At 41.7% G+C, this 16,581-nt stretch overlaps 1 protein-coding gene across 1 annotated transcript in view; it reads right to left on the bottom strand.

Annotated features, from left to right (window-relative positions):
* Nucleotides 1–16,581, bottom strand: part of LOC306975203 (beta/gamma crystallin domain-containing protein 1-like) — a 282,258-nt gene that overhangs the window by 9,795 nt on the left and 255,882 nt on the right. The window contains exons 15-20 of the mRNA XM_079572657.1: nt 15,511–15,656; nt 9,018–9,144; nt 6,397–6,426; nt 6,149–6,261; nt 3,078–3,210; nt 1,373–1,512 (exon numbers count right to left, since the gene is read on the bottom strand). Coding sequence (XP_079428783.1) covers nt 1,373–1,512; nt 3,078–3,210; nt 6,149–6,261; nt 6,397–6,426; nt 9,018–9,144; nt 15,511–15,656 — 689 coding nt within the window. The remainder of the gene's footprint in view (nt 1–1,372; nt 1,513–3,077; nt 3,211–6,148; nt 6,262–6,396; nt 6,427–9,017; nt 9,145–15,510; nt 15,657–16,581) is intronic.

The raw sequence follows: 16,581 nt of genomic DNA, 5'->3' as shown, positions 1-16,581 counted from the left end.
TACAAAGCATTTCTTGATAAAGCAGCAGCGATAACGACTACAGGGCTTTTATACAACAGCGCGGTGAATTTAAATGGCTTCGGGAAGAATCGACGCTGAAATAGACGTGGATGGAATATTGCCTTTTGTGGAGCTTTGTGTGTCTCTCATCTCAGCTGGTGCGTTCACGACTCCCACACAAGTGCAGGACGTTTCTGCACTCTCTGGTTTAAATTATACATCAGGGAGATTCAGACGGAGTCCAAAGGCTGCAGCGGCAATTTGTTAGACACAGAGGAGTGGCGCACGTCCTAATTTGATTTGGGAGACGGGTTACAGGAGGACAGGAACAGTTAGCCTAACCAGGAGGAAGGCGGTTCAAACCTCGCCAAGCGCCAGTCCAGAGAGGGGGTGTGGTTTTAGGGCATCCATCACTTAAGTAATATCATTTTGAAGTACTTAAGTAAAACACGAGGTTCATCTTTCCACTGTCAGTAAATACAAAAGAGTGCTCAAAGGGTTGTTTAAGTAATTTACTTAAGCATTTGGTCACTTTTTTCCTACTATTTACTAAATTCTTTATGAAGTAATGTAACTTTTTCTTTATGAAGTAATGTAACTTATTCTTTATGAAGTAATATAACTTACTTAAAAGTTACATTACTTCATAATGTAACTTTTAAGTAATGTAATATTGTGGCTGCTCTAAAATATTAGATTTTATTTTTATTTTATTTCTTAAAAATGTTTCATAATATGAAACCACAAACACTCCAGACCCAGGAATGCGTTATTCTCCTTATCTCTGGGTCTTTTGTTTCATTTCACAAAGTCTGTGTGTGAACGGCCTCATCATGTCCTTTACATAGGTCCTACATGAGGGTGTTGGGGTCTGGGAGCTAACAGGGCTGAGGAACAAATGGTTATGGACCTGTAATGGGCTGAGGTCAACCCTGGAAACAAAAGAACGGAATCTAGGGATGTTCATGGTTAACTGGTTAACTGGTTAAGAGCCTTTTGCCTAATGGTAACACAAGGTCCTGAGCAACATTTTTATGTCAAACTTGGCCAAAAATGGGCCAGCTGCTCCCGTCTGGAGTCAGGGGGTACTCGAGTGTGACGGAGTATAAGTGACATAAATGTTGAGAAGTATCGCTGTAAAGAGACAGTTCTCAGACTGTGGACACTCAGCTGGATCTGCTCTCACTTGAACATACAGTTGGTCCTGACCTGACCCCTGCAGTGATTGTTGGCCAGCACTTACACCGGCCTACAGCCCTTCTTCAGTACTCCTTCATTAATGATCCGTTGAAGTCTGCTTTGCCTGAGGGTAAAACATGATAACACGCTCATAAAGCATGTCCCCTTTATCTGGTTCAGTGTGGTCACTCACACTCCGCCCTCCACCAGCACGGACTGCACTCGCCCGCCTCCTCCGCTCATCTGCAGGTTAACCACTCCGTCGCTCAGCACCACACGCTTCCCCTTCAGCCCGCTGCGCTCGAACAGGATGATGGAGGGCACAGAGAACTCCTGGAGACCACACAATAACATACAGTCATAGCCAGCCGGGCAGGGCATCAGGTTCATATGGGCGAGAGAGCGCCATTGCTTCGGGAACAATAGACGCAGGACGGATAACAGCCCTGAGTGAACCGGAGCCGGTGGGTAATATGGGACAGAGTGGGCTAAACAAAATGGCTCAATTTCATCATTATCTTCAATAAGCCCACATTTGACATGATGATAAGAAATATCTGTGATGGAGATCAGAATGTGAGCTGTTCATATTGTTCATTAAGCTAGTGTTAGTCTGAGACGGTCATTAAATACTGCTATACGCTTTAGAAAAGATTGCGATAGCTGAGCTTTGAAGCTGCTTGATGATGTCAGACATATTCTGCTGATGTAAAAAGTGAAGGTTAAGGTGTTTAATCAGAGGTGGGTAGTACTAAAGTTACATTTACTCAAGTAACTTTTTGAAGTAATTGTACTTTTAGGTTTTTCATACTGTACTTTCTAAATTCTTTCTTGAAAAAAAATAATAAAGTACACTATGAGTAAATCTATAATTGACAAATCTTGACACTTGACAATGCATATATGCGGTTTGGTGTGGACGGTGTTTTTTTGTGGGCAGTGTGGGCTGAACATTTTTTCTTGACGGAGGGAAAATTTATGAAAGCCCTCCTCCGTGTGGACTAGGCCTAAAGCTCTCCAAAGCCTTGCTCCTGACCACATCACCAACTTGCTGGACAATTAAAAAACACCTAGAGCAGTGTTCACCAGCCAGGGTGTACGGGGAGCCCTGGGGGTTCTGGAGCCCTCAGCAGGGGTACAGATTACAAAGAGAAAGTAAAACTGATAATCATCATTTAGTTCTACACAATGTATTAGCAATATCCTCGAGGTAGGGGGAACTTGAAGTGTAAATGAACAACTCAAGGGGTACGTAGGGGAAAAAAGTTTGGGAACCACTGATCTAGAGCACTGTGCTCTACTGAAGCAGGCCTATTGCACAATAGGCCAGGATGAATGATGTGTGTGAGTGAGTGTATGGTGGTGTCAGAGGGACCGTTGGCGCAGACGTGTGCGGTCGCGAAAGCACTTCTGTCAGTCTCCTCCAGGGGAAACTGAAGCTACAAACGTAGCTCACCACCACCGAGTATGGAGTGCATATACAATTGTCTCATGTAAAGCGCTTTGTGACTATGTCTGTGAAAGGCGCTATATAAATAAAGATCTTCTTCTTCTTCTATTGGAAATCCGCGAAAGTAGAGGGAACAAAATTGGTGATGCCTTCATAGTATACTGTCCAACTGTCTGGAATTTTCTGCCCATTCATATGCTACTTTTAAAGGTTTGCTGAAAATCCACTTAATATCTCTCTTACACTGTACAACACCTTGAACTGTTTGCTAACATGAACGGTGCTCTATGAATACGTTTTCATTGTTATCATTACTCCTTTGTATGAACTCTTCATTCTCCTGTGCTTATAGAGAAGCGTAGGCTGCGACAAGGACAGGTGAAAAATTACTTTTAAAAAATAGTGGCGCATTTGCGAAAACAGCCGTTTTCGCAAATGTTGGACTTACAAATCCGACGATCTGCATAGACAGGATGGAGGCGTCATTGTGGACACAGCCCATCGCTCTCAGGTCAGGGTAAGTGCCCTCGTCTAACACGTACATGCACCCGGAGAAGTCCTTTCCTTCGAAGGCCAGCCAGCTGAAACACAGTGGCAGAGGGAGACAAGCTAATGAGGGGGAACAAGGCTGATTAACAACCTAATTAAGTGTGTCCCTGCCTGCGGGCCACGTAAGGCTGATGGAGCACACACAGGCTTGGAATTCAATAGAAGCAATCAACAAGCAGGATCAGTTTGTATAAGGCAGAGGGAAGAGGGAGTGGTAAACTAATGAGGAATGGAAAGTCTAAATGAGGCACACGTACTGCTGTTGGGGCCAAGAATGGTAAAGTCTGCCCAGTGTGTCTTCAGATTTCTGCATATTTGAAGGTCTGCAACATTGTCCGGACTTAGAAGTTGTTAAGCATTCTCTTATTTTGGTTTGATCCGTACAGGCTGGAGTGAAGGGAAACCAACCATGAGTTTGCTTAATTTTACAGGTATTTGTTGGTCATTTCAAACACATTTTCATTGCTATCTCATTTTCAAGCAATATGGGAAAGAAAAAGGATCTCTCTTTCTTCTATGGCACACAAAGAAGAGCCGAACAAAATCATCTTCATGCATGGCAATGCACCATGTTATGCTGTACGTATTTCTAGGTCCACTGCAGCCGTTTCTCCACATGAGCTTCAATTAACAGTTTAGGGGAGGCCTGGATAGAAGGTTTATGCACAACTGCAGCCTCTGGAGAGTCCTACACCTTAATGTTCAGGAGACTCCAGAGGCACCAGCAGCTTCAAATACCTGTTTGCTGCTTTGTAGCAGCTGTTCTATTCATCTGATGTATTTGTCTGGCAGAAGATGTCCTCATTGTGCCTTTATCTGCAGCAGTGGTTAGCGCTCGTGCTTCACAACTAGAAGGTCCCAGGTTCGACGGGGCCTTTCTGTGTGGAGTTTGCATGTTTTCCCAGTGTCTGCTTAGGTTTCCTCCGGGTACTAAAGTTTCCCCAACCACTAAAACATGTACAGTAGGTTAGTCCTACAGCCAGGTGTTTCTGACCATTAACATGGCTCCACATTTGGAGATGGGTCCTCGAGCACCAGCCTACACTGGCTGTTCACTACTCCTACAGGTTTGCATTGAAGATGGATCAAATGCAGAGAACAAATTTCCCTACGGGGATTACGCTTCATGAATGAAGCGTTCCTTAGAATGAAGCCAAATATCCTCAACTCAATCAACCCAGTCCAGTCAATCATTTAGCCTACGGTTATTGACACAATATAGCCTCGATATTTACCTCTGTAGGAACTTCACACAACCCAATGAAGATTTTATTGCTATCATTCATTAACTTTTCTCTGCCTCTTGCCCCTCGCTCACAGGAGAAAACAAAACATGAGCTTCAAAGCAATCTCATCTATGACAGGAGTGTACACCTCGCCTGCTCCTGATGAAATATTTGTTTAATATTTTATTTCACAACCTCGTTGCCTTACGGGAATGTGCATGCTCTCTTTGAGCTCCTTGTGGAGACCGGACTAAAGTGGAGGCAGTGGTCCTTGATGTCACTGTCATTCTAAGGTCTGGGCTCGAAGTGGATAACTTTGAGAAGTGTGCATCATGACACTTTGAATAATCCCCACAGAAGACTCAATGAGGACTCAAACAAGCGTTTTAAGTTAACAGTTTGAGATTTGAATGTCGTTGGCAAAAGAGGATTTGCCATCGGTGTTACATTTAACAATCAGGTTTTTGTAGAAAGAATCAGTCACTGTAAACGCCCTTTCAAGTCATAAGTACACAAATGATCAACCAGTTCATTGTCTTGAGGTGTTGTCTTTCCTAAAGCAAGAGGGTCATCGCTTTCTGCTTGACTTGCACTGTTCTTTGGCTTTACAGTGCATGTGGTCACAACCAGCGTATGTACCAGAGTATGGCTCAGTGCCTCACCATTGACAAGATATCAACTTGTACAGGCAAAGGTGATTCCCGCCTGAGGTGTAGCTCGCTGACCCAGAGCACAGCACACCACAGCCACAGCGGAAGAAGTGACTTGAGTGACCCTGCAAATTAAGGAAAGTGGGGCTGCAGCAGTACAGGAAATTGCTCCGCCAAATCAAAATGGGCTTTAGGAAAATGCAGGTGGCGTTATTCATGAGGGAACAACATTGTGTCCTGGAAAGAATCTCTAAACGGCAAATGCTCCCTAATAAACCCTCTTTAAACCTCCCCATGCTCTACCTCTCCTTTGCTCATCTGTCTGGATTAGATCTGAAAGTCTGAACTGTTTATATTATTCTTCTATACCAGACGGGAACAATCCTGCCCGTTAATTATTTTCCATAAAATTATATATTTTTTGGGCATTTTCTGCAAAGCTTTCAAGAGCATACGTGCTGCTTTGAGTAGCGCCATGCTGCCAGAGCAGGCTCAAATGAGCGCACGGCTCTGCCTCTGTCAAAACGGAGGACATGGCAGTGTATCGTTACTAAACAGAAGCAAGGACCACGTGCCTCGTGCGTCTGAAGTCTGCGCCGAGGATTCGCTCTCACTGAGGAAGCACTCCTCGTGGGCCACAGCGGCGATGGACAGCGAATTTCTCTGCATTCATAGTTTAAAAAAGCAGCAACTTCAAGGCAAAGAACAGCTTACAAGTTTATTGATCTCTTCCTTTCCCCGTTGACTCCATATGTATTTGTGGGAATGTGACGAAGAGCGGAATGTGAAGAAGAGACTTTCTGTGCGTGGGTAGAAGTCAATATGGGGAGCTACACACACGTGAGCACTTCCCCGCAGAGTGTTCCTCTAGACTTTTTTTTAGAACGTCTGGACTTGAAGGACAGCTGCTCCAAAGACAGGTGCCCGCTCATCCTCTGTTCGCACCGCTGTAGGAGCATTTCTCCTCTGTAGCATTTTTCTTGTTAAGTTCTGCAGTAGACCTTTTTCGTTTTACAGGTGGTTTAGTTTTTTCTACCAAATACTAGTACCAGCTATTCAAAATACATCATTTACTGCAATGTACATTTACCCACCTCCCGTTCAGGACCTTGCAGGACGCCACAGAAAAACCATCGGGCAGAGAACCTTCACTGTCCTCCAAGATCAGAGCAGAGCCTTGGAAATCCGCCTCGGAGAAAAGCTGCACCTAACCCCCAGAAGACATCACAGCATTAAAAAAAACATCTGAAAACCACACCACAACCTACTGCACCAAGGACACACTGTGCATTCTCCATTTGGCCCAAACACTTTTAAGAGAAACAAGTTAATAGAAGCGTACCTTGAACTTGGCCGTGTTCTCGAAATTCTCCTGCGAATGAAAAAAATTATGAAAATAAAAAGATAATGAACTGAATGTGTGAGGACTGGAACACGGGTAATTAGCAGCAGAAAGAACACGGATTTGTTCTTTTGTCCTGCTGACACTGTTGTTCCCTCAGTTGAGTGTGTGCAAAGGCGGAGCAGTTTTCTGCTAAATCGTTAACTTTCTGATGCAAGCACCACATTTTGTATGACCTTCGGTTTTACATTTTCGCATTTACATTATCGAGTTTGTCTCCAGTGTCAAGAAACCAACAAAACACGTCTCCAAAAGTTTTGTGATATTCATTTTTGGGTGAGGTATTTTCACATTTTTAAACATTAAGCGATTTTTTAGGCAAATAGGGTAAAAAATGAGGGTTCATCGATTTGACTGATTGTGATACCAGCATCGCGGGGAGAGTAGCTGAGGTCCATAGTTGAACATCTCCATCTTAAAGCCTCTAACCACACTTTCGACAAAGAGGCCTAGATGCTGCCAAGGAAAAAATGGAGGCACGAGAGAGGAATCAAAAACACCACGGTCGTGTCATAATTTGTCTCTACTTTACCGGTCGTTCTGCCAAATCAGTGACTTTCTGTGTCCCGAGGAAATAGCCACAAAATGGAAAATCACAAGCAACTGTTGAAAGACAACGCTTGCATGACATTATTTTGAAACAATTTCAACAATTTTTAGTAAAGGATTTAAAGGTGCACTATGAAACTTCTCATGTGAAAACTTTTTATCTGCGCATATCTGACCTTTTAGTGACCCAGTGGTTAGCATGGCATCTTTACTAACTTTACTTTTACTTTACACTGACCTCAATGATCCTCCAGGAGCTATTGTTTTTAGAGTTTCTGGTAGGCTTTCACCGCTGATGGAGCCTCTCACCAGAAAACCTACAAAACGATTGACCCTGGAGCGTAGAAGCCACTGTGATGAAAAAAATAAAAAAAATAAAAGTTCCATCATGCACCTTTAAAATCAACTTTTAATAAAAATGTGGTTTAGGTATTCTGGTCAAATATGTGTAAATTGTAGCTAGAACAACAACAACAAAAAATACTGAATCACATTGTCCATGAAGACGTTTTAAAAAGTTTTACGTGTGTCCCTAAGTGAAGTCCCTAACATAAACTCCCGACTTATTAATAGTACAGTCCAATGACATCATCATCATCAAGAAGTTGTTGCATTCAGAAGAACATTCCCACGATCTAAATAAATCAGTGACACGCTCTCGTGATCTGTTTGTGGACATTTGGAGACAGGGGACAATTATGGCACTGATATCTATTGTGTAAATCCAAATAAGTCCCTGTTCACACTTTTTTAATCAATATCTACAAGTTTTCAGTGGGTTTTGTCAGTCCTGTTACTGTCAGCCCTGTTACTGTCAGTCCTGTTACCATTCTGACCAAGACAAATAAGAGCAATCCATACAAAAAATACAAAGAGAGACTAAAGTTTGTACACTTAAACAGATGCTGAGTCTGAGGCACTGTTTAAATCCCACTGTATGTACTGTATGTGTAAAATGAACTAATAAAGCTTAATTGGAAATGTTCATGTTGGCAGCACTAAAAGGTACAAGGCATCAGAATTTGAGGTACAAATGCATGTTCCTAAAAATGAATGAAAAGTGAATTCACATAGGTCTGAGTAATCCTGTTTAGTTTGGATTCTGTTGTGTAATCTGTAGAACACAGAACTCTCCTCTGATCCAAACATCATTTCACTGAAACCTTATTAAACTGCTCTGCATCGTTTGTTAGCATGGCTTTAGCTCAGATTGAGTGATTGTTTATTAAATGTCATTCCCACTGGTGCCAGCAGAGGGAGCTCTAAACCAGCCCAGTTTCTCAATCCTGACTGTCACAGCAAAAAAAAATTCCCTCAAACATAAAACACCAAAGCTGAGTCACACATAATAGTTTTTATAATCCACACATTTTAAAACACTGACAGTTTATAAAGGAGTTTTACTCAAGGTTGCTCTGCTGTGAAAGGACGTGGGTCTAAAGAATGTCATCAGTTAGCGGCTCTAACCACAGCACATGCCCATGACTCACACTCGGATGATTCAGTCTCATGACAAATATTTCCCTCTCTTCGCATGAAAATGAAAAGTACTTCTGCTTTGGATTGCCAATACAAACACACAAAAACATGTAGGCCAGCTTCAGATTATTATGTGATTTTTCTTCAGAAGGATTTGTTCTCTCTAAAGTCTAGCTTGAATTTAAAATGTTATATTCAGATTTTAAAATGTTTTATTAACTACATAAGAAAATTCCCTTGGGTAAAAAAAAAAAAAATCTGAACCTATACTGCATGTTATCCACATGAAGCCACAATTTCAAATCTGAAAAGTGTGAATTTAAAGTGAACATTCATGTCAGTAAGTTCAGTTCATGATTTCAACGACAAAATAGACATTGTTAAGGGAGGGTTTGATTTCATTTTGAGATTAACTACATTAACATAAACTAAGATTTTATGGTAATTAAAATGAACTATCAACTAAATCTAGAGATATTTACCCAAATGGTTCATGTCTACTGTGGTGCATTTCAGAACAGGGATATATTTACCAGCAGCACAGGCATGGCAGAGGCGATGGAGGGCCTGGTCGCGCCCCAGTCCTCCGGGCTCCCGTACTGTCCCTTCTCCACGACGTAGCTCTCCCCACAGAACCCCCCCTCCTCGAACACCACCCAGCTGCAAGGCAACACAAGAACAACCGAGTTTAAACCAGGGTAGCTCTAATGATGATACTCGAAATGATGACCAGGACGAAATTAGCTGCTAGTGAAAACAGTCAAGTTCGTATAAGCTTGAGGTATTTGTTTTAAGCATATTTAGTCAAATTGGTTGAATGAAGTCATTTATAAAGTGCGGGCATTGATCCAGTCAGTCTCAGAACACTTAACCAGGGTAAACCAGGTCAGTAGAGACTTCAGGTGTCCTAGACAGAACCAGGACTAAAAGGCACCAAAACATTCTGCGTGTTGGTCTGATGGAAAGAAATAATTTTTTGGCCATAATGACCATGGTCACGTTTGGAGGAAAAAGCCTGAGAACACCATCCCAGCTATGAAATACAGGGGTGGCAGCATCATGCTGTGGGGTTGTTTTGCTGTGGGAGGGACTGGTGCACTTCACAAAATAGATGACATCATGAAGAAAGAACACTGTGGAAATATTGGAGCAACATCTCAAGACATCACCAGGAAGTGAAAGCCTGGGCGCAGATGGGTCCAAATGGACAATTCCCAAAGCAAACTGACAAACTGGTCACAAAGTGGCTTAAAGGGACTATACAGAGTCAAAAATGTTAAAATTAAGTATTTTCCTCCCCCTACATGTTCCAACAATGTCCTAATGTGTAGAATGAGCTCAGACCTGTTCACCACAAGTGCCTCTAAAATCCTGCACTGTCACTCAAAAAGGTGTTCATTCGGGTCTGAAGTACCGTCATGCACAAGCTTAATATAGAAGCTGCAGTTACGTATAAGACCTGAGGTGGCAGTAGCGAGTATAAAATGGCTAACTTGCATCTAGTCCCTTTAAGGATAACAAAGTCAATGTTTTGAAGTGGTCATCACAAAAATGTCTGGGCAGAGCTGAAAAGGCATGTGTGTACATGTGCATGTACAAATGTTCAGTTCTGTTTGGACGAATGGACCAAAACTCATCCAACTATTGTGAGAAGTTTGTGGAAGGAAATCCAAAACGTTTGACCCGAAATATACAGTTTAAAGGCAATGCTACCAAATATTAATGAAATGTATGTAAACTTTTTGTTTAGTGAAAAGTAATAAAAAATTGTGTAGAAAATTATATCTCTCATTCTTCTGGAATTTAGAAAATAAAATTAAAATTACAATAAATCTAATTGACCTAAGAAAAATAAAAGTTGGTAAAAGTGGTTTCATGTCTGACAGTGACAAAAAATGCAAATGTGTCTTTATGAAGAGTATGTAAACATATCACTAGCCACAGTGTAATTGCTTAAGTCATTTTGTATTGTTAAAATGGCAATAAAAGAAAAACAATGTGTTTCCTTTAAAACGTCTTTTTAAATGTTTTCCAAAAACAAAATGAAAATCAGTTAGACAATTATGCTATGTGGCTAACGAAAGACCCCTCCTGGAACCGCCACCTTAACGTGGTGGAGGGGTTTGAGCACCCGAATGATCCTGGGAGCTCTGTTGTCGGGGGCTTCGTGCCCCTGGTAGGGTCTCCCATGGCAAACAGGTCCTAGGTGACGGGTCAGACAAAGAGCGGTTCAGAAGCCCCTTATGAGAGACTAATCGTGACGCCGTCCTTCTGTGAACCCACCACCAGGAGCCAAAGGGGCTGGTGCAATGTGATTTGGGCAACTCCAGCAGCTGCCCCCACGACCCGGAAACGCAAAAGTGGAAGAAGATGGATATCCATCCATGGATGGATGGGTGGATGGGTGGATGGCTAACGATAGAGTTCTCACTGTACCTGACAGTTATCAAGACATGTGACTGCATTCCTCCCTTCAGTCGCTAACATCCCGCACTGCTTGTCCGACTCACGCAAGTGTATTATGGATCTGTTTCGAACACGCTCCTAATTTACAGACTCTTATCAAGGAGCTTTTGCAGAAATATATTTCCTTCGCTGAGCTTTGGGTCCAGGTGCTGATGTGGAACAGCTGCACGTGGTGAGCGTTACCACAGTAACAGCAAGTGGCTACTGACCCAAACTGTACCATACTGCCAAAATGACTGTAAATACATCCATTTACAAATTAAACATTATTTTAAAGCATATTTTGGCAAAACATTTTTAGCCTATGCAACTAACACAAGGATAAAATAAAATGTTATACTGATGCAGTAAAAAAACATTTTCAGTTCAGTTCAGTAAGAATATACAGTAAAAACATTTACAAATTTGTTCAAGGAATAATGCATATTCATAAATGGGACACCCTTGAAGCAACAGTTAGCTTATATATGGGGCCAAAGATAAGACACAACATTAAAAAACACAAACATACATTAATACATTAATACATTAGTAACCTAGGAAACATTACTTTTGGTACCTATTTCCTACCTAACCTAACTAACCTAACCTACTCTAAACTAAAACTACCTTACCTTTACTACCTTAGGAATGTATCAATTAAAAAGGGTACACACTATATGCTCACACACATTAGAACATACTACCATCAGACACAAGCTTTTTTATTTAATTTTATTTATTTTTTATTCTAGAGGTCCAGCTAGTGCTTATTATTATTTTGAACGATTTCGGCCCCCGCATCTACCCTGGTGTAAATGGCTAAAAGGTCTTTAGATGGCTTCTGTTGTAATGTTCATTGACCTCCTTGTCTCTTCAGATACGACAAAATAAAGTGTAAATCTTATTATTTCCCATGCGGGTAGTTAGAAGCGCTGCCCTTCAATGGCAATTCATTCAAACACCTCCACAATAGCGGCACTTTGGTCCGAGGCCAAGCTGCTGAAAGTCTTCAACACTTCAACAATACTGTATGTGTCAGAGCAGAGTGTACACTCGTACACTTGAAGAACATCAAGTGTACTAGTGTACACTCTCTGCTCTAGCAACTAATCAGAATGTCACTTTAACCAATGAGACAAGCTTTTCCCGTGACCAGCCTGTCAGGTCCAATCAGGAGAGAGGGGGAGGGAGCTTGATCGTTTACTTTTGAAAGTTTGTTCATGCTCTCCTCATTTTGCAAAGTGGCTTTCTGGTCCAATCAGGAGGGGACTTGATTGTTTACTTTAAAGTCTAACTCTCACTTTCTCCTAGACCTTGCAATCTTACAGACTATCACTTTAATCATGAAAGAACTAAAAGTAGTGAATATTTTGGATGGAAAGAAGCTTCTTTACATCTAAAATATTCACTACTATGTATGACAAACTGTCTGCAAACGTTGGTTTCCTCCAGACACTCAGCACAGCTCCTCCATCAGCTCCACTCTCTCCCTCCTGCCCCCCAGTCCTCTGCTCCTGGTAAAGGTAATGAATGACCCACTATTATCCGCCTCTGTTGTCTGCCAGAGCTCAGGATGTAATGGACGAGCAAAAGACTTAGCCCAAAGTGGACATTCAAAAGAACACAGTGGTAAGGCATATTATGCTTTTAATATTTTCACTGTGTTATGCTCATACTTTAAATGCTCCTGTGCCTCAATACGAGAAGCCGGGATCCTTTGTTTGATCATGTAAACTGGGAGTTTGAGTCTCCTGATTTTTCAGTTAGCTACAAATAAACGCCACACGCTGAAAACTGTCCTAAGGGGAGTAGAGCCAATAGGGATGCTCCAGTGCGCGTAAACACACTTATAGAAGCTCGCCACCATTGACTGAACTGATATATTGAAGTGGTTTAAAATAATATTTCTGACATTTAGTCCAAGACCTGTTGCTGTCACCTGCTCCTCTCCAACTCTCCCAATGCATCATGGTCAATAATGTAGCCAAATAAAGAACTATGTGAGCATCTCTGGATCTCTCTCTGTCCAGGGGGGGGGGGGGCATCGTGGTCTATACTGGCCCCTGTAGTGACCAACGATGCTCACTAGTTGTGGGAAATTGTGAGTTGTTTGGGCGAGGACGTGCCATTAGTAAACGCAGCCTTTCCAGAGCATTCAAATTGCCGTTTGGATCACAGGTTGATTAACCATCCAGCCCTGGCAGTGCACATTCTTTTGATGTTTTAGCTTTGTGCTCACACTGTCAGACAGAGGTTGCTTATCCAACAGTTTCGTAAGTCTTTCCAGAGAAAAAAAAAAAAAAAAAAGCACTGCTATGCAAATAATAAGCCAGCCCAGGTGAGGCGGTTTCGCAGCTGTGGAGCAGATTGGAGCGCAGGCTTTACAAAGTATTTTCAACAGTTGTCAAGGTCTAATACAATGAGATCAACTTCAGGATACTCAATGACTTGTACAATGCTTTGTGCCGAATTTTAAAACCTTTTCATCAAATCTTCAAGTTTCATGACTATAAGGAAAACACGTTTTGAGCAGAAAAAATACCTACACCCATCAGTTTATTACTTGTTCAGTTTGATTATGAGCTTTAAACCAAATTAAAATGTTCCCTCGACCGGGAGTAGTCATGCAGTTTTGAGTAATCTCTACTCCTTGGAACCATCCTCCACGTGTCCAAAGATGGTAAATCATCAGAGAACCTGTCCAGCCCTAAAAGCGCATCAGGGCTGGCATGCCATTAACTAAAAGTGAAAGCTTATTTTTGACTCAGTTTAAACATGTAATTTCAAATCGTAAAAGGTGAAATATAGATGGTGAGGTGCACAAAGGTATGTTTAGAATTATTGCTGCTCCTACTACTGTCACTGCTACAGCTTCATTGTGAAAAGTGTGTTGGTATAGTAAACGGTGATGGGAATTTGGGAGTGTCAGAACAGATATTCCGGACTCCAGTCTGGGCCTGTAAGCCCAGGTGTGGCTGCGGTTAAAAAGCGCTCAAGTGTTTGCTACACTATGCTCTCCTGGATCTTAAAGGAACAGTGACCATATACATACCTGGGGCTCATTCAACTCCAACCATAGCAACCACTCAAACCAGCTGCGTTTTCACTATTAAAAGTGTATATGACAGGGTTTAATGCTTTTGCAAATATGACTTATTTAGGTGGATAAAATAAGTCAAATTTTATCCATATGACTTCATTATCATTTTATGATAATTCGTTTTTATGATAAAAAACAATTATGTTGTAAGTAAATGATTATTATGTCATTTCAGGAAGCAGCAATTTAATTAAGGAATGTTGGACAAGAACATTTTTTAAGCTACTGACAGGAAGTGACGTAGGAAAAGTTTCATAGTAGTTTGACTAATTTCCCATTGAAATAACATCGTCGGCACGGTAACAGTTTCAAATTGTTTGCTTCTATGTCACTTCCTGTCGGTGTCCAATAAGGAAGTGAAACTATTAACATCACAAAAATGGTCAAACTAAAGATTTTTTTTTTTTAGCTAAATCTGTCATATGCATTTTAAGGCCAGTTGTAAAACTAACCTGCATTAAACGTTCTGACTGTGGGCTCAGGGGGGGCTTCGCATGAAGTGTGTGCACCAAAGGCGTATATTTGTCGCAGATATAATACTGTATATATGTATATATATATAGGCGCATGTTTGGACAGTATGACACATGTTTCCTGGAGTTGGAGAGAAGAAGCCACGGTGACGACAGGTCATACACATGGATACAAACACTTTGATTGCACCACACATAAAGCTTTCACTCTCCTCTGACACGTGTTCTCTCCTCCTTCCCTCTTCTCCTCGGCATATTGCAAAAAACAAAAGGCCACAGGCACCTTTGCTTTTACCCAGCTTTTATTGAAACATGGCTAGATTAGGTAAAATTGCCAACACGTTTCGGCTCTAGGCCTTTTAAAGGCTTTTTAATATTTCTACTTTTGGAGTGCCTCAGCTTGTTTGATTTTTTGCTGAAACGGATCCCTGCACTGAAGAGCACCCAAAAGACTAAACTTATACAACTTTTTACATCCGAGTAGCTCTCCAGCCTCCCAATTTTTTCAACCTCTGAAGCTTTATTTATCGGACTTTCCGTGCGACTGATGCACTCTCGCCGAACAAGCAATTCACAAGTGACTCACGGCACATGTATGGAGGACGCACGCGATATCTGAATGTGCACTGGCCGCACTGATGGTGCTCCACACATGCACCAAGTCCACAGAAACTACAGAAGACATACGCTGGCTGTACAGACGAGAGTAGAGTTTGTTTGACATGACAAAGAACGTTCATGGCGGGTCAGCGGCCAGGCTACGGTTCAAAATGATGTCACACGCACGCTTTCCGTGCGCTTCTTGCGTTTCTTGCATGTAGACCGGCCGTAGGAGCCCGTACGACCGGTTGTGATCTAGGCTTTAGTTTTATGACGAGAGAAGACTTTATACCTGTGTTTTATTCATGTATGTTGAGGTATAAGTCCATCAACCATTACCATAGTTACCGCCACAGAATTCTGCCCACCACCTCAATGCCAAGAGCACAGTACTGCAGTACTCACACTCCGCTGAGCACGTCCATGGACTGGGTTTTAAGTCCGTAGCCCGTTTCATCCAGGTTGATCACGGGAACCGTCAGGTCGATATTCACGCCGAGCTTCCCAAAGTCTTTGTCACTGAACATCTTCATGTGAGGAGACATGAAGTCCTGAAAGACAATGTCAAAACATACATTCATATATGTTCTTTTTGTGTTAATGGTGTGTAAAACTCACCTGGAGCACTTTGTTCACACAGCTTTGAGAAACCCTGTTCCCTTTGTCATAGATACAACACATTTGTAAAGTCCATAAATCATCACTGGACCAGTTTGAAGGTGCATAATGTAATAAGTCATATGACCCTAACTGCAAACTCTAACCCTAAGGTCTTGTGTTTTATTATTTTTTAATAATTGTTACCTCCAAAGTACTAGTACACATTATTCCATCGTGTTATTACAGATTACAAAGCAGATTACATTATAGAACATGTTGTTAGGTACAGTGTACTAAAGTAGTGTACAATGAAGCGTAGCTACATCAAAATTGTGGCCAGGCTCTAAACATAACTGAAAATGGAGCATCTATTCTATCTGCATCATAAACAGTACAAGAAATCCTCTCTGGCCTTTTGCCCAAAGCCCTGTGCTCTTGGATGAATATATAAACACTGTTGTAAGTATGACTGACAGCTGTGTCCCGTGAGAGCATAATAAACAGTCCAATGCCTCTCTCAACACTTAACTGAACACACAAAGCCTGAGCACATCTGCAGAGGACTCTGTCTCAGACCTTCACAGAGAACCCCGCAGTGATAGTTGATATTTTATCATTTTAAATCATATCTATGTGCAGAAAGACACTTTATGAGTAAGGACGGCTCTTTTTGACACTGTATATGTTGCATGGAGCAGAGCATGGGGAATTAAAAAGGTGAAAACAAGATACAAGCCAATGTTTAGACAATGGCACGAACTAACAAAGTGCTGGCGCTTTAATGAAGGCAGTTTAAGTGCAGACTAGGGCTGCAACGATTAATCGATAAAATCAATTAACTCGATTAGTAAAATGCTTCGAACATTATTTTCCCGC

The sequence above is a fragment of the Gobius niger genome (assembly GCF_951799975.1).
Source record: "Gobius niger genome assembly, chromosome: 15".
In the NCBI taxonomy this organism is placed as follows: Eukaryota; Metazoa; Chordata; class Actinopteri; order Gobiiformes; family Gobiidae; genus Gobius; species Gobius niger.
Note: the sequence above shows the minus strand (reverse complement) of the source record. Positions and strands in the feature narration are given on the sequence as shown.